This window comes from Artemia franciscana, chromosome 5 (assembly GCF_032884065.1).
Source record: "Artemia franciscana chromosome 5, ASM3288406v1, whole genome shotgun sequence".
Taxonomy (NCBI): Eukaryota; Metazoa; Arthropoda; class Branchiopoda; order Anostraca; family Artemiidae; genus Artemia; species Artemia franciscana.
In genome coordinates, this window is record NC_088867.1 from 51,713,729 (window position 1) to 51,732,503 (window position 18,775).

The 18,775-nt window shown below is 37.5% G+C and overlaps 2 protein-coding genes across 8 annotated transcripts in view; one reads left to right on the plus strand and one right to left on the minus strand.

The window, feature by feature from the left end:
* The window catches only part of LOC136027568 (microtubule-associated protein futsch-like), a 682,876-nt gene that overhangs the window by 387,924 nt on the left and 276,177 nt on the right, over nt 1–18,775 (minus strand). The gene's annotated exons all lie outside the window — the stretch shown is intronic.
* The window catches only part of LOC136027569 (uncharacterized), a gene marked incomplete at its 3' end in the record, with an annotated part of 143,508 nt that overhangs the window by 6,584 nt on the left and 118,149 nt on the right, over nt 1–18,775 (plus strand). The window contains 1 exon segment of the mRNA XM_065704947.1: nt 18,190–18,379. Coding sequence (XP_065561019.1) covers nt 18,190–18,379 — 190 coding nt within the window.

Consider the following 18,775-nt stretch of genomic DNA (forward strand, 5'->3'; position numbering starts at 1 on the left):
ATTGTTGTGTATCGATATCATTGGGAAAATACCTATGCATGTAAACTTCCATATCCTTCAAAAGATTAACTATAATTTTTGTTATAGGATTATCTTTTTTTTGAAATATTGTTACTAATTATATACTCGTCAGTAAATGGAAACATTTCGAGCGATCCACTTTCCACTCTGTTCTTCCATATAAGAATTTTTTAAGAAAGGCCTCAAGTTTATTTTTTTAACATAAACATATTAACGCAGACTCCATGCATTGATAAATTCATATCATTGATTTTATCAAAAATATCTGCCAAATAGCATAGCTTGAGAAGCCATAAATTATCGTGAAAATAATCGGCCAAATTAGAATTTTGCTCTGTAAGAAATATAAGAACTTCATCTTTTAAAGTTAATAATCGTTTCAAACTTCGACCTCTTGATAGCCACCTAACTTCAGCATGTAGCAACAAACTTGTATAATCCGAATCCATATCAATGCACAAATTTTTAAACAATCGACTATTAAGTGCTCGACTTTAAAAAAGTTAATGATTTTGACTGCATCAAAAAACACAGTGTTTAAGTGCCTCTCGGTGAATCATAAATGCTTCCCTCATAAATATATCTTACAAAAAGTAACAACTGTGCCATTTTTGAAATGTCTGTCGACTCGTCCAGTTGTATTGCAAACTTTGAGCTGTCTTTAAGCCTCATAAGAAGCTGTTGAAATTGATCATTACTAATGTCTGACATTCTTTTGGACACAGTGTCATTTGATAATGGAATTTTACTAATTTCAGCAGCATACTGTTTTCCATGAACAATTTCAGACATTCTTATAGCTGCAGGTAGTAAAAGTTGCTCTCCAATAGTAAAAGGCTTTTTCGTTTTTGCTATCAAATACGAAACTTCATACGATGCCAATAGATATTCATCATTCAAAGTAACATACTTCTCCAAAGGGTTCTTTTCTTTATTTGATGTTTGCAAAAGACGCTCAAAATATTCTATTGGCTTTTTTGATAACGTTGCATGTTTAGTATTCAAATGTCGTTGCAGTTTTGACGGTTTCATGCTTTCTGCAGCCAAAACTTCTTTGCAAATTAAGCACACTGGTTCTTCTTCATTGTTGTGAGAAGAGCATGTGAAGCCATACTGCAAATATAATTAGTCATATTTTCTTTTTTTTTGTTTTGCTAGAAGTCGGATTTGAAGCACTGCAACTTGGTTGTGACGGCGTGGCAGACTTATTAGTTGGAATTTTAATTAGCCATTTATCCATGATGGATAAATAATAATAAATAATTAAACAAAATGTTGTTGAACTTTAACGTAATAATTAAAACACCAACTGAAAATTACACAGTAAATACACACATGTCACTACGAAGACAAATCTGAGTCCAAACTGAAGTACAAACAGCATGTGTAAGCTGTAAGGCGACGAGGCGTCTGGGTACTTATAATCACTAAGTTATCTTGCAAACACTGACGCCGGCGGCCAGACATCAATGTCGAAGGTTCAGTTGAAAATCGAGGAGCGCGTTGTATTTATTATTTTAAATGCTACTTCCATATTTTCATTTATAGGCCCTACATAACAGTTTTGCATTGCCACTTTTTTTTAAAAAAAAGTTATAATAAAACTACAATAGTATTTTTTATGATTTTTATTTGTATTTACATTTGTACGTAGTGTGTATACTAATTTTAAAATCTTATTTATAATGATTGAAAAGTATCAGATCTTTGCGACCCCCTTTCAGTAGTCTCACGACCCCCCTGGGGGTCGCGACCCACAGTTTAAGAAGCTCTGGTATAGGCTATAGGCTGTTTTTAAATTGCATACATTCGTCGCCAATAAAATAATATGTTTGATCTCTGAGTTTTCCTTGAATTTTTTGGTCATTTTGGGATAAACATGAAAAGAAATATATGCTCACTCTTTACGCTAAAATTTTTAATTGTTTTAAAAAGTAGAATTGTGGCAAACAGTCAAACTTTAGCGTAAAGAGCGATGGATTGACCCATTGATGGAGAACCCATTTCATATACGGAGTAATTTCTGTTCGTTTTAAGTTTTAATGTCGCTCCTTACTTTCAGTTGAAAAAACTAGTTTTTTTAATTTAATTTCTGAACGTTTTTGAATTAATACATATTTGATTTTGGCTCTCCACACATAAACTATTAAAATGAAATTCGCATATTAATTTTTTTTGGCTAAATGGCTTTCTCTTAGTTTTTATCAGACGATTTTGAGAAATAAGGGGTGGGGAAGGAGGCATAGCTGCCCTCCAATTTTTTGGTCACCTAAAAAGGCAACTAGAACTTTTAATTTTTAACGAACGTTTTTATTAATAGAAAATATACGTAACTTAAGACTTAACTTACGTAACAAACTTTTATATTCTTACATTTTTATTATGTATATGAGGGGGTTTTTCCCCTCGTTAATACCTCGATATTTATACTAAATCTTAAGTTTTGTCCTAATTCTTTAAGAATGACCCCTGATTAGAAAGACCGTAGAATAAATAGTTGAAATTACTAAAAATACTTTAGCATAAAGAGCGAGGTATTTATCACCTCCTAAATACCTTGCTCTTTATGCTAAAGTATTTTTAGAACCCTCATATTCGTAATAATCTCTGTTCGTTTTAAGTTTTAATGCTACTCCTTACTTTCAATTGAAAAACTTTTTCATTTTTATTTTTTCATTGTTTTTTTCAATAGTAATGCTTGAAAATCCCGCGCCCTTTTCATTGAATTTCTCTTCCCCGATGACGTATTCTTCCAAGGAAAGATCCTCCCACATAGCCCCCTCCCCTCAACCCCACCCCAAACCAAAAAAATCCCCCTGAAAACGTCTGTACACTTCCCAATAACCACTACTGTGTGTAAACACTGGTCAAAGTTTTTAGCTTGCAGCCCCTTCCCCAGGGACTGTGGGGGAGTAAGTCTTCCCCAAAGACATAGTTATTATGTTTTTCGACTATGCTGAACAAAATGGTTATCTCAAAATTTTGATCCGTTGACTTTGGGAAAAAATGAGCGTAGGAGGGGGCCTAGATGACCTCCAATTTTTTGGTCACTTAAAAAGGGCACTAGGAATTTTCATTTCCGTTAGAATGAGCCCTCTTGCGACATTCTAGGACCACTTGGTCGATACGATCACCCCGGAAAAAAAACAAACAAACAAATAAACACGCATCCGTGATCTGCCTTCTGGCAAAAAATACGAAATTCCACATTTTTGTTGATAGGAGCTTAAAATTATCGCTACAGGATTCTCTGATACGCTGAATGCGATGGTGGGATTTTCGTTAAGATTCTATGACTTTTAGGGGGTGTTACTCCCTATTTTCCAAAACAATGCAAATTTTCTCAGGATCGTAACTTTTGATGACAAAGACTAAATTTGATGAAAGTTATATATTTAAAATCAGCATGAAAAAGTGGTTCTTTTGATGTATCTGTTTTTTAGAATTTCGTTTACTATTGAGCCGGATCGCTCCTTACTACAGTTCGTTACCACAAACTGTTTGATTCTTTCTGCCTTGCATGTTGAAACTGAAATCGTCGCAAGGATTGTAAGCAATGCAAAGATGTTCGGGAGAATCTGCTCCTGACAGCTGTTGAGAGCCAAAATGGCCGTCTTCGGCTTCTCCGTTGGTACTTTGGACCAGTGGCTCTTCCAGATCTGAAATTCCATTTTCGAATCAATAAATGTGCCACTTAGAAGCAAAATGGGATCTTGATTTTTCCAAGAAATGAACTTACTTGTGTACTTATGGCGGGAATCAGGCGTTTCCACCTCGCCCGGCATCGATGATCTTAGAGACCTTCTTGGACCATGTTGTTTGATCTTGTTCCAGCTGCTCTGCAAAAGCGAGCCACTGTGTTGACCGTCTGTGACCGAATTTTCTGAAACCCCCGAGTGGTTCAAGGTCTAGACTTGGCCAGGTTCCACCAGTTCTTCCTCTGTCCTCCTTGGTGTTTCTTCCAGCAGCTAATAGGCTCAATAGAAGTATTTGGCATGGCAGATACTCTGTTGGTTTCCGTAATACATGGCCCAACCATTTCAAACGGCATTCTTTAATAGTGAGCACAACATCTCTCTGAATATTGCACATTCGACTTATATTCGCCTTGGAGATACGGTCACGTAGCTCTGCTCTGAGAATTCTTCACAGTAAAGTATGCTCAAACACCTTAAGTGTATTCTCTTGCTGTAGTTGCTGTAGTGCCAACCATGTTTCACACCCGTAAAGGAGAACGGTACGGACTAGTGCCATGTAAATTCGAATTTTCGTTCGGACACTGATTTCGCGGCAATTCCATAATGGTTTCCGAAGGGAGGCAAAGACTGTCTGCGCTTTCTGTATTCTCTGTTGTATTTCAGCGTCGGAAGATCCGTCAGTACAAAGCTGGGAGCCTAGATATGTGAAACGATTGACTTTTTCCTGGTGAACTTGGTTGACAGTTAGTGGGAATGGTCCTGTGTCGTGGTTAATAGCCATGAATTTTGTTTTCTCTGTGCTGACTTTCAAGCCGATCAGGTCTGCCCAGACCACAACACTGTCAATCATGTTTTGGACTTCTATAGGGTCTGACAGGAGGCCGACATCATCTGCATAATAGAGGTCAGTCAGTGAGAGATTCTGTCCAATCTGCAATCCCGGATGAGACAATAGAGCATTTTCAAGCACCCAATCGATGCAATAGTTAAACAGAGTTGGAGAGAGGACACGCCCTTGTTTTATTCAAAACTCAACCAGAGACGTTTCAAACTGCTGGATAATGAGGCGAAAGGCGAAGATATTATCAGTAGAGCCTCTACGTGGTAGAAAGCCGGCTTGATTTCCTCGAGTTCTTTCCTCCCTTGCCCCTTTGAAACGGTCCAAGAGTATGATCCCGAATATTTTGACTGCAATGTCTATGGAATTTATTCCGCGGTAGTTTTTGCATTCCATTTTGTCTCCTTGCTTATGGAAAGGGAGGATGACTGATGTCTTCCAATCTTTTGGGAAAGTGTTGGTCCTCCACACTTCTTCGAGAATGCCATAGAGTTGTTCAGCAGTGACCTCAGGGCATTTTTTGTATAGTTCCGGGGGGAGGCCGTCTTCACCTGGGGCTTTGTGGTTGTTTAGGGTCTTGATCGCTTTAGTATTTTGGCTCTGGTCGGTGTATCCAGCTAGATATCGTAAGGCTCTTTAGAGACGGAAAGTGGGAAGGCATCATGAGCAAATGAAGGGGATGGGTTTAGGAGGAACTGAAAGTGATCCTTCCATCTTGCTGAACGTTCCTTCCGACAACTAATGACTTTTCCTGATCTGTTTTTGATTATTTCTGAGACAGTAGCTTTCTTACCAACAGATTCCTTCATCCTCTGGTAAAGCTTGCGGGTGCCATGTAAGCGTGCTGCTTTCTCTAATGACTTGGCAGTATCTTCCCACAATTGGCTAATGTCCAGCCGAACAGAGCGTTTTACCTGTATGCATAACTCCTTTGTTTCTTCTTTAGGGCCCCCCCTCTTTTGTCTTTGCTCACTGACTATTGACAGGGTCCTAGCGGTTATCCAGTGTTGTTGTTTGATTTTTGCTCGGCCTAGGATCTCATCGGTAGTCTCTGTCATCCTGGTTTTAAAAGTCTCCCATCTCTTATCAGGGGTTAGGTTTTCATCAGAGCTGAGGTCGTCAAACCGATTAGTTAGTTCCAAGTCGAGGGCCTGCCGCACTTCTTTGTCTTGAAGTTTACCGACATCGAAGCCGACTTCGGGCTTGTTTTTTCTTAGAGTTGCAAGACGTAGCACAATTTTTGCTGCGAAGAGCCTGTGGTCAGACCCAGACTGCGAGCCTGTGTCCGCACCGTTGAAAGAGCTAGAGTCCTGCAAGGAGCTTCTCCAGCGCTGGCGTACGAGAATGAAGCCAATTTGGGCCTTAGTGACACCGTCATTTGAATGCAAAGTTAAGAGGTGGCTAGGTTTGTGCTAAAATATGGTACTGGTGATAACAAGTTGATTCATCAAGGCGTAGTTTACCAACCTCTGCCCATTCTCGCATCTGTGACCCTGTCCAAATTTTCCCAGGATTTGTCTTGAGGTCTGGTCAGACGGACCAACTCTTGCGTTGAAGTGTCCAGCAACAATCAAGTAATCATCTGCGGCTATAGAAGAAGACAACTGCTGCAGTTTGCCGTAGAAATCATCCTTGGTCATTTCAGTAGCTTCACGGGTGGGGGCATAGGTAGAAATTATCGACACATTTGCAGGGTTTCCTTTTAGTCTGATTCTAGCAAGTCTACAGGAGACTGGTTCCCATTCTAGGAGAGAGTTTCTGGTTCTTTGGTTCATTATGAAACCAACTCCGTGGAGTCCTGAATTATCTTCTACTACGGAATAGAAAAATTGGAACTGATGTAGTGTTTCAGGAGCCGTTATAACTATAGAGCCAGAACAGGAGATTCTAGTCTCGGATATGCAAAGTATTTCTATGTTGTACTTGTCCATCTCATGGACAAGAAAAGCTTGTGTGGCTTCTTGTTTAACGGATGTTACATTCCGGCATCCAACATTTATTCTGGATTTTGCCTGTTTAATGACTTTAGTAGGTTTTTCTAGATTTATGGCGTTGAAAGGATTTTTCCACTTCACCGCCATATTCAAAGTCGCGTCGCCTGCCGGTAACGCCGTAGTATGGTTGGCTAGTTTACCGACACCCGCGCCAATACGGGGGCCGTGTCGCTTGCTGGGGACGCTGTAGCCGTCACAACTTTTCTTCTAGGTCTCAGATCCATCGATGTTTCTTTGGAATAGAGTTGACCGCAAGGTCCCCAGTCTTGCGAGGCACCCAGGGCGCTTGGCCACCAAGTCGCTCGGCGTGAAGCTCAGTGGTGTTTACACCCTTCCACCGCTTTGAGGTGTAATGCCGGATTTCCTCTGCTGCCCAGGGACGGAAAAACTGCGCCTTATTTCGCCAGGAGCCCCATTTACCAAGCTTGAGATGCTAGTGGCTTTTTCATAGCCTTGGTCGACGCACTTTGTCATGTCTAAGTTGGATTTGGTGACTTCAATTAAAAGTAACCTACCGAGGCTTTTGCCGTCTAGCTTTTCTTCAAAATTTCAGCTAGTGTTGGCCTTTTCATCTTCAGTGAGCCCCAATAAGGTTTGAAAGGCGTCGAATACGGCAACAGGATCTTCTCGGATTCCGTAACCCTTTTCCAATTTGTAAGCATTACGACACGCTACTACCATAAGTTCCCTTGTCTGTCTATCGGTGGATTTGACAAGAAAGAGACACCAAACTCTTGCTGTGTTCACTTTTCTTACTGCTTCGGACATTACTTTGTCTTACATTAGTAATGTCTGATCTTACTTTGTCTGACATTAGATGTTTCTTCAGAAGCCTTGCTCGTTTGGCACTCGAGCTGAAATAAGTGATTGTTTTTTGTACGACATCTTGCGCATTCCATAGAATCGGGACAGAAGCTTCGAGCACGATAGGTTAGTGGTATGACCTACATAACGAAAATAATCTGCAATTAGGTAACTGCGCTTTATTTCGCCAGGAGCCCCATTTACCAAGCTTGAGATACTGGTGGCTTTTTCATAGCCTTGGTCAACGGACTTTGTCATGTCTAAGTTGGGTTTGGTGACTTCACTTAAAAGTAGCCTACCGAGGCTTTTGCCGTCTAGCCTTTCTTCAAAATTTCAGCTGGTGTTGGCCTTTCCATCTTCAGCGAGTCCCAATAAGGTTTGAAAGGCGTCGAATAGGGCAACAGGATCTTCTCGGATTCCGTAACCCTTTTCCAATTTGTAAGAATTACGACAAGCTACTACCATAACTTCCCTTGTCTGTCTATCGGTGGATTCGTCAGCAAAGAGACACCAAACTCTTGCTGTGTTCATTTTTCTTACTGCCTCGGACTTTATAAGTTCTCCAATCGTCCCGATTAGATCATTTTGGATCTGCTTACTAGTGTATTTTTCATTTCCAGGCGCAGAATCTACAAGCCTTTGAAACAGCTAATCGCTTCCCTGGAAACGATAACGAATTAGGTGACGGAAATTACCATCATTTTCTGCTGCGACTACATTACGGCCCTAATTATTGGGCTTACTACCATCCTCCTGGTGGCCACGAAGGGGCATAATCTATGCCTCGCAAAGTTTAGTTGCTTCCGCAATGCTTGTAAATAGTTTACGGTTTTGGTGTATCTGTTTCATTTTTCAGAGTCCAAGGCATCCCTGAAATCTTGATGGTCTTGCTTGAATGAAGGTAAAAGAGCTGCATCTCTACACTGGTAATTTATATGATACTGTGACTTGGCATGGTGTGTAATTGCACCATCTTTTCCAGTCAGATTCGAGTAGCCCTTTAGTGGTTTTAAGACAAGTCGACCCATTTTTTTCCCACCACCCCCACCCCCGGACACAGCTGACCACCCTCCGTCACTATTGGAGATTCTCATTATAACACAAACACTACAGCAAAGCCCCTCGTGTTCTTGGTGACGGCTCATCGCAAGCCAGGGAAACCGGGCAAGAAGCTCAATGTTAAGTCGACGAGTAACTTCACCCCCTGTTTTGTCTTTGTATTGAAGTCGGAACTTCGGCTTGGTTCTTTGGCTTCCAACTTTCGTTGAAAAAAAACGCAATGTTCCAGATGTTAGTTGGTTTGTTTCTTTTAATACCACTGCGAAACCGAAGTCCGAGGAGGGCGTGATGCCGGTGTCGAGCGAGGAAGATGTACTGTTACTTGGGTGTGTCGTCTCCGTCTGCTGCATTTTGGTTCTTGTATCATCTCTCGATCCTTCTGGTAGCTGATTAGAATGTTTGTGTCAATGTTTGTGTCCAAATCTTGGGAAAAAGTCAGTGACGACAGCTTGTTATCCTTGGTGGAGTCGGTAGGCAGTGTCTCTGCAGTCGAATCTGTGTGAGAACTAGAGGCAACAGGTAACAGCAAACTTGAAGTTATCGTCTGAGTCTTTGAATCTGAATGAGCATCCTGAACAGAGTGAAACGACTTGGGGCATCTAAAAGAACTTTCATTTTGTTTTTTTCTTGTTAAGGAAAACTCTATTAAAAAATGCTAGTGAAGGTAGGTGACCCAGAATATTTGATGTTTTTCTCAACACTCGTCGACAGTAAATCTACAGTTTCTGGGCAAAATTGTTTTTCTGAGTTGGCTTTTTTCTAAACGAATTTATAGGGTTTCATTAATTCTGTCTGATCAGCATAGTGACCTCCAGTGCTCAATCAAGTCCTAAATGATCAATTCTGGGTATTCCCCTCGTTAGAACCAGTTATGTCATTTTTTCTGTGTGAAATTACTCTTTAAGCGGGGAAAAATAAGAAAAATATTCTGAAAAATGCACCCTAAGTAGAGATACAGCGTTTTCTTATGATGATATTGCTCACTTCAGAAATGGATGGTCTTGGATGTTCTGTCTTGTCTCAATTTGGGGCATTATGCCAAAAACGGTCAAAATGCTGTTTTTACACGTGCTTTAATAATTTCTAGCTTAGCCCATTAGCGCCCAACGTTCCCATCTGGGAATACATTACTTTAAATTTTGTATAACTAACACGGTAGCAGTAAAAGCAAATTTTAAGCGTCCCTTAAACTGTTAGAATAATCAGAGAAGTTCTCAAATTTTGTCGGACCTGAATTTAATTTAGTTTGATTCTCTGGAATTTTTGTGAAATATGGGAAAAAGTAAGTTTCTTCAAATTTATGCAACAATTGCACCAAAACGTCTACAAATAGAGGATGCAGTATCAGTTAACCAAAAGTGTTCCCCAACCGGGAACGTTGCGTGTTTCGCAGACCTAAGATTTATCACATGTTTTGTAGCAGGCAATCACTTCTGTTTTGCGGATGGGTCCCAAGAAATGTGCTTCTATCAAAGAAGCTGTAGTTACGGCAGACGAAATAATATACGATGAGATAGACACTGATAGGGTCATTATCTATTTATCTCCCCATAATTTCGCGGTAATAATAATAAAAAAAAATATGGGGCTAACATCGGAGTAGTCAATGACGAAAGGGAGGGAGACAAGAGCAATAAAAAAAAATCTGAATAGTCTCCCAAGTTGTCTTGCAAGGACGATATAGCTTCAGATAATTGATACTTGTGAATCAGCTAACCTACGTTGACCTTATCAATCTGGGCTGTTTCCAACTTCCATATTATGTTCGAATGACATAGACGATTTTCCACTAGGACTTCGTCCTAAGAAGATAGCATTCTACCCTGTACCATACTACAGTCAGGCAGCTGAATAAAATAGGGCATGTGGATTAGCTCTCCCAAATCCCAATCGGCAAACTCAAATGTCCAAAATATTTCCCAAAAGCCCCTTTATAATGTGTCTCCCCTCCCGTGACCCATCCTTATTATAACCCCATCAATGATTCTCAGAAACCGTACTCTAAATCGACGGGCTCTTAAGAAAGAGAACCAAAAAAATCTGCCAAAAAAAGAGAAAAAGAAAGCACAATCTTAAGATGAAGATCTACCCTTAGAATCAGCACTTCAACAAGCAAGCAAGATTAATTATATAATTAATTTTTCCTGAAAACAAGGTTTATCTTATAATTTTATGACGAAATGATTCGTAAACTGATCGTGCGAGCAGTTCCATGTTTAAATCTCTTAACAGATCAAGAGCAAAATCTTGGGCGCGGGGGTCACTGGACCAAAGGTGCCGATGTGACTCGAGGTGGACACTAAATTGACAAGTTTATTTTAATTAATATTAAAAAAAAAAGAAAAAATCGGAATAAGGGTTCCAGGAGTCTCTTGGGGGGAGAGTTGCCCCCTCCGATCCCATGGATCTGTTCCTTGCCTAAATCGTTTTAACTCTTCCATTCATCTAATTTCAGCCAAAATAGCTATATAATTACAATGAATATATAGATTTGTTCACACGAAAGCCCTATTGGGCCATTCTCTTTATAATTAGTCATAAAACTAAAACTAAGGATTTTTTGAGTGGGGAGGGGGCAGGGGCAGTTCAAAAAAGTTCAACCAAATTAGCTGTATAATTGAAATAAGTAGATTGATAGATATTTTCCCACGGAAGTTCTATTGGGCGATTCGCTATCTAATTAGTCACAAAACTAAAATTAAGAATTTTTCGAGGGAGCAGGGGGTTTATTATTAGTCAAAATTACCTTTCGGCTTCTGGATATTTTCGGATATTTTACTAAAATATCTGGAAATATCCTTCGATCCCCTTCCACATTCAGTCATCAGTCTTCGTCTCTTGTCCATTCTATGTTCGTGTCCGGATTTTTTCTTTGTGTACATTTTGAACTTTTAGCTGAAAAGCTACTTTTGAATCTAATGTCAGATTGTGAATTGACAAATAGCTATAACCTCTGGTGCTACCTAACGTTTATCTAGTAACACGAAGAAAAACTGATTCGTCGAAACATGAGTTTCCATGTTCTTAAAATAGGGGAAGCTAGCAGAAATCAACGATTTTATGCCAATTTTGCTGATACTGATACTGAACCTGCTGAAGGTAAATAGATTTTGTTTTTTTAAGTTTCAACTATGCTCTTTACGCTCTTAGGAAAGCTCTGTTTTATGTTGTTAATTGGGCAAATAAGCTACGAGTCATTGACTAAATTGACAAGTTTACTTAAAAACAGAATAAAAACAAGAAAAAAGAACGGAACAGGAATAAGTGTGCCAGAAAAATCTTGGTTGGGGCAGGCCCTCACTGCCCCCCCCCCCCGGATCCGCTCCTGAGGAAGAATTATGTATTCAAGTAATTTACCTATATTACAAGAAACAGTAATGGGCTGGTATGAAGATCAATCAGCAGGAGATTTTTCCCGTTTTAATATTGAGCTTATAGTGCCATACAGTAATCTCTCTGGAACACTAGATGTGCATATACGGATGGTTAATGTGCATTAACTGTAAATGGAAAACAAGGACAGGGCAACTTTCCGAAAGATGAACTTTAGATATCCCATCTACATCAATAGAATCAGATTTTAAATTCTTAATACAACTACAAACAGCAGAATATGTAATGGAAATGCATGTCATCGTGAAATACGGATAGAAAAAAAGGTGCAGTAAGACGAGAATACAGCATGTACAGAATAGTTAACAACAGAAAAAATTGAAGAATAATGCTTCTGTTGGATAGATTGGGGTGTGGCATCACTGGAAGAATAATCATTTTCAAGCTTTTCAGAATTAATCAGTTTACGCCATTCATGTTTATTCACAGGGAAACCCATGCTGCGGTATCTTACTGACCTAAGATACTTCTTGTAATCCGCTTTAATTTTTTTTTTAAATCCACAACACACCCTGATTGTGGGTGGCCACAATCGTTCCAATCTCGAAGCCAGAATTTAGCTTTGTTTTTCATAGTCTTTAAGTTGGAATCTGCTGACCAGATTGATTCTTGAGTACCAATACGGATACGTTCTAATGAAACAGCTCTGCATTCAGTTTCTTTCAAACCAGATACTATTTCTTTATATTAAGAATTTATCACACTATCTACCATATCTACCACTATCACAGATAGTGGTAGGTGGTCAATATCATGATCATCATCATGGACAGCTACAATGGAACAATAATTAGATGAAGAGCACACAACGTGGTCAATGTCAGTAATACTTCCAGAGTGATGGGTAAAGGTGAAGGGTACAGATTTAGGAATGATGCGGTAAAGCGGGAGACAATCAAGATCATAATCCTTTCTTACACAGTCAGTATTGATATTTGCATTAAGATCACCAATCACTATGTAATTTAGATATTGAGACACTAAGCGTTTAATTAATGTTTTTAGAGAAATTTAATTAACTCATTTTTAAATTAATTTTAGAGTTAATTAATTTTTTAAGAGATTAATTTTTAATTTAATTAAAATTATTTTTAGAAAAAAATTAATTTAATTAATTTTTTAGAGAAAAGCACTCGCAAAAATTGTAATTGAGCGATTAGATCTATTAGCATGCGGAAATATGACTTGATCAGAATATTTAATCCGACACGGACTGCTAAGAAGAATTTATCATGATAATAAAGCATAGGGGTGGGGAAACGTGCATCACGTTTAAATATGCATGTCAGACCCCCTGATGGACGGCCATCAGTTACCCTGGCAGAGGTAAAAAATACTATGTGGTTTGGACTTCGCCGCAAAAAATTAAGGCTAGCTGAAGTGAAAAAATGCTCTTGGAAGCAAACTAGATCGCATTGGCTGCATAATTAATCAATGAAAAGGTCTTTGTCCATAGTTCTATTAATATTGTAGGATATCAGAGAAAACTGAAAAGTCATTGATATGGATTGGGGTAGTTTTTTTAGTCTCTCTTGCGTAACAGGACAAACTAAGCTGTAAGATGGGTGATTTTGATCGCAGTTAGCACATCTAGGGGGGGGGGGGTGTATGGTTTATCTTTTGTAGAAATGTGTGCTCCAGGACAATAGGCAAATTTGGGAGTATTAACCAGACAACCGTGTTGAAATTGGTTGGGGGAGCGACATTTAAAAGAGTATTTTGGCAGTTCTCTGTATTGGTAGACCCGAGTGAATTCGTAGCAAAGCTTCACTCCTTCCTTTAAAAAAGCTGAGTGAGAATAACAGTCTTCGAACTCGAGTTTCACGGACAGAGATGAGCCAAGTCCCCCTTCATATTATGAAAAATCTGTTCAAATATGTTTCAGATCTTTTTTTTGCATTCATTTGAAAAGCTCTGTTTTTACTTAATTTCTGACTGTTTTCCAAATCATACCCAGGCCTAACCAATTTATAATTTGAGGTACCGGTCCCTTAAATCCCTGATTAATTTCTTTTAAAATGTTTAAATCAGTAATTGTACTTTGATTATAACCGTCCTACGTTTAAATTTGCAATATCAATTTTGGATAAAATTTGAATATACTTCAAAAATTGATGGTGAATAGTAATTTGGTAAAAATTCCTTGTTAATATTACTATGAAAGAATTTTGGTTGGATGAAAAGGAGTATTATTGTTAGTTTGGATGGAAATTCTGTGAGACTTTTGATCTTCTACAAAACTGAAACCATCACAACCTCTACAAGAGGATTTCCTTATCGATAAATACATTACATACATTTTTTAAAATACATAAAAGTACTTCGTACAAATAGAAAAAGAAAATAACACCATTTAAATTTGCTGAAAACTAAGTTCCTAGCAGTGTTTGCCATCCCATAGAATTTTCGTTTTGGAGCTGATGATGACCTGGCTTGCCTTTTCCACCTCAGTGCTGGTAGATGTGAGAATGTAGCATTTTAACTCTACAGAGAAATAATTTAGTTCATTCCTACTTCCGCTCAACCTTTTCAACATTTAACTGAAATCTCATGAAGAGTAAGCAGTTTGCCCATTCAAATGGTCTCTTTAGAAATTTACCCTTAACCCTACCCTTACCTTAACCTAACCCTACCTAACCTACCCTACCCTTAACCTAAACAATCAGTCATCCCCTTTCATTATAGCTAATAAGCAATTACAATCACCAAACGTAGCCTAATTTTATTGCAAATAAAGCGAATCAACTTGGTTGAATCCAGTATTGCCACCGTGCGGCATTACTTCTTTTGCAACTGGGAAGCCTAAAATATAGTTCTTGATACTTCTGAATCAATTAGCTTCTTAGAATTTTAAATTGATTGCAAAATCACCCTCTTTGGGATAAATTCGTAGTTTGGTGCACCAAAATGGCAGAAAATAAACCTTTCCCCTTACCCAATTTGTATGGTCCCTTAAAAAAGAGCTTTAAATTTACGGTTGAATGAGCTCCCTCCCAATTATCTTAGACCTTCAGTTTGATGCAATCACCCCTGGGGAAAAAAGAACAAAACAAATAAACATGCACTGAAGATGTTTCTTCTGAAAAAAAGCGAAATTCCACACTTTGAAGATTGGAGATTGAAACCTCTATGGTAGGGTTATATGATATGATGAATCTAATAAAGCGACTTTCAATAAGATCGCTTGCTTTTTTAGAGTGTTTCCCCTTTTTTCAAAAATAAGGCAAATTTTCTCACATTTTTGGTCTCAGGTGGGTAACAATAATCTGAATTTTTTTTTCGTATTTAGAATCAGCATAAAAAGCCAATACTGCCGGTGTAGCAATTGTCATGAGAATTCATTTTGGTGAATATTGGTCCAAGTCACTTTTCACTTCTAGGTTTTTTTGTTTTTTTTTATCACAAACTGTTTCATAGTATTATTTTATGAATAATTTTTTAAACTGTTCATTTTATTTAGTTGAATAGGACAATAAAAACAAAGAGGGTTAGTTTGACAGCTGGGTAGTAAGTTTAAATTTTGTTTTTCTTTGGCTATTCTATTTTGTTAGTGTCTGAATATATAAGGATCTAAGTTCGAGGGGAGGGGGGCGATTGTCCTGTTTTGAAAGAGTTACATTTTACATGGCTGTTATAGAATCAAAACGTGGTATCAATGCAGGCAAGATGATTCTTGAGTATCTCCACTCCTTCTGTAAACTAATCTATGACGTAGAAAATTGCATAAAGACAAGTCTACATCTGTTATAATCTACGGAAGTAATTAATATTTATTGTAATTTTGGTTTAAGTTTGATTTACTTTTAACGTTAAATGCATAATAATTAAATATATTATTGATGAAACAAATTGATCTCTTTACCAAAAATCCTTGTCGTTTAAAAATTTATAGTATTTTGTTTCATTTTCCTTGCAATTTAATTGCTGTTTTTATTTGAGAGTTTTTTCCTAAAAGTATTTAAGAATAAACTTATTCCTACCAAAAAATTTCCTGAAATATATTCCCTGTCACCCAACCACCACTGATACTTTGGCTTTTGCCCCCTCCGGAAAATTTTCTAACGACGCCCTTGGTCATACCCAGTCTCACCAGTTGAAACTATGGAAAATCTTTATTTTCCATTAAAGTCTATATTTTTGGATGAAATTACAGAGTTTGAAATTTTATTATTCTAACAATAAATAGCATGTAATTTACATGTACCACAAACGGCTTTTATCGCCATCCTCGTTTTTTTCAAAAATTTTTTATTCTGTCGATTTCAGAACTATTATTACATATAGAGTGTCCAAAATCAAAACACAGTGACTAGATATTTTACAAATGATGTTTGTTTTTGACCAAATGGGTATTTAAAAATTCTAAGGTCCCGTAAAACCTTTTTGTTCTCACCCATTGATAAACCCTTTTTATATATGATAAATTGCAGCTTGGATCAATCTAAGGATTTTTCCTTGTGAGGCTCCAGAGTTGATGATTGAAGTTGATTTTATTGTTGTTTAGTGACCAGGTGTAATTGGAGGATCAGTAGCTTCCCAGTGAAGTTTACACTCCCTTTTAGACCACTCATCCTCTAGCCTTCATTTGAAAATGCCAACAAATTCAGCAGTAACTGTGTCTTCAGAGAGTTTATTCCAACCATTGACAATTCTTGAGGAAATGAGTTAAGTGCAGAATCGGGATAAAGTAGACTGCTTAACAAGTTTCAGCCGATGACCTAGGTTTTTGAGTTAGAACCAAAGAATAGGAAGCAATGATGGAGAGTGTCGACTTTACCTTGCTTTCTGGAAGAGCTTATCAATGTTAAAAACATAGTAGAAAACATTCGTAACGCTTTTTTGAGAGACGTTTGTCCATCAGTCTTTTTATTATACCTATATTTAAGCATATTTTAAAAGCGACACATTGTATTAACAAGAAAAAAACATAATTTTATCAATAATTACATCTAGAGAACAGAAGTAAAAAAAAGGAGATTTAGTATAATATAGATTCTGAATATTAATTTTCATCCATCATTGAATCATAATTATATTACAGCAACAGAAGTAAATCTGTCTCAGTTTATTGCCACTAAACAAGTATTATACGAAACTATTACCTGCTCTCTTTCTGGTCATTTTGTGAGTTGTAAGCTAGATGGCGTTAAAAGAGTAATTTTTTTTAAACACAGATACGTAGCCCCTCCCCCAAACTGAGCAAGCTTTGTGTTTTGTTCCGACCTACTTACCAGCCAAATTCCTTTTATATTTGATTCTCATGACATCTAGATGGTTTTTTTTTCCTAAAACGTACCAAGTCCTTTTTTTCACTAAAAAATTGCTGTAAAATGGAACTTTTAAATCAGAAACTTTTTTGCCTGTATCTTTGTTTCCTTGGAAAAAAATAAGTTACGGTAAAAATAATGGCAAATTAAATGGTAAATAACAGCATTAAAATAACAGTAAATTATAGTGAAAAATAAAATACACTAAAGAAATATTAAAGAAAGAGTAACAAGTAAAATTACAGAAAATAATAGTAAGAAAATAATTGCAAAGAAATACACCTTCATTAATTTTCCGTCTCCTGTAAAATTTAATATTAGGTGGCAAAGTGCCTTGTAGATCCCCACAACCAGTTTGCGAACACAGCCACTGAGATCCTTGTTCCTTAAAAGACTGTATTAATTACTGTTTTAGACCCGAAACAGATAGGGTTGTATCATTTAGGTAAATAGCGGAAAAGAGCGCCCGAAGAAGGGTACCCTGAGGAATCTCTTTACTTAACAGGGACTACCATGGATTGCTATTAATTAGTGTGACATATACAAAATCACTAATGCCAACAGACGAAGTACATCACTCCTATGTACACGCCTTGTGTTGTATCTTAATAGCGGCAATTTCAAACTTCCCTAGAGTATATTTTCTTTAACCAATTCCGGGAAAAGATTTCCATCCTATTGGAAAAAACCTATCAATTATTCTTAAATAAACTATTTGGTAAAATACTTCAAATTTGATTGTAATGCTGAAATTAGCATATAATCCAAGTTTGGTTCGATGACACCCATTCAACAATTAAAAAAATCTAGTCAAACTTATTGACAATAGAAACTTCAGAGCCCAGAGGCATTGGTTCGGGGACTCCCTTCACTATTCCTCATTTTTGAAGGCTAAAAACTAAGCTTTAACCATTTTGAATTGGCTTTCTTTTACTCACTTTAACTGCATTATAGATTCCATGTGTATTTTGTTTATGCTTCAACATTCTATTTTCTCCTTTCAAATACATAGCTGATAAGGTGGTTTTTGAAAGCGTGTCGAAATCTTTTATTTTAGGAAGGAAAGGGAATCCTAGCTAATCACTGGTTATTTATTTTTCTCCTCTTATCTTTAGGGAACAGAATTCAATGACAAGAATCTAGACGAATTCGTTCTTTTCTCTGATGGTCAGCTCCATCCTATTTTTTCAAGAATGTCGGTCAACAATTTTGTTTCATGTAATGTATCAAACACCCACTTAACTGGAATTGACAGTCTACGCTTGCACATGAGAGCTTGCGCCTTGGCTTTACGTAAAATGAAAGGTACGCTTAATGTAAAAATTAAAAAAAAAAACAGATGTGGCACACATATCAAAAATTAATTAAAAAAAAAAAACGCTTAAAATAAAATCAAAGACCTTCGTCATGCCCTGAGGAGCTTGGGAGAGGGTTCTTTTGGCATTAGGAACAAAGTCAATCAGCAATTAGTCCCCTGAGAGCGGTTTTGTCGTAACTAAGGTTTTCAAAATTCCGAGGAAAACGACTTGGAAAATTTCTCCTTTGCTGGAAGTTACACGGTATAACCGATTTTTTTTTTCGCAAATACATAAAAAAAAGAGAAAAAATAACTAGGAGGGTCTCCCGAATATTAGATGAAAAAGGTGAAGTTGTCATTGTCAAAAATTGAAATAAAATATAGATACGACAATCCGACCTTAC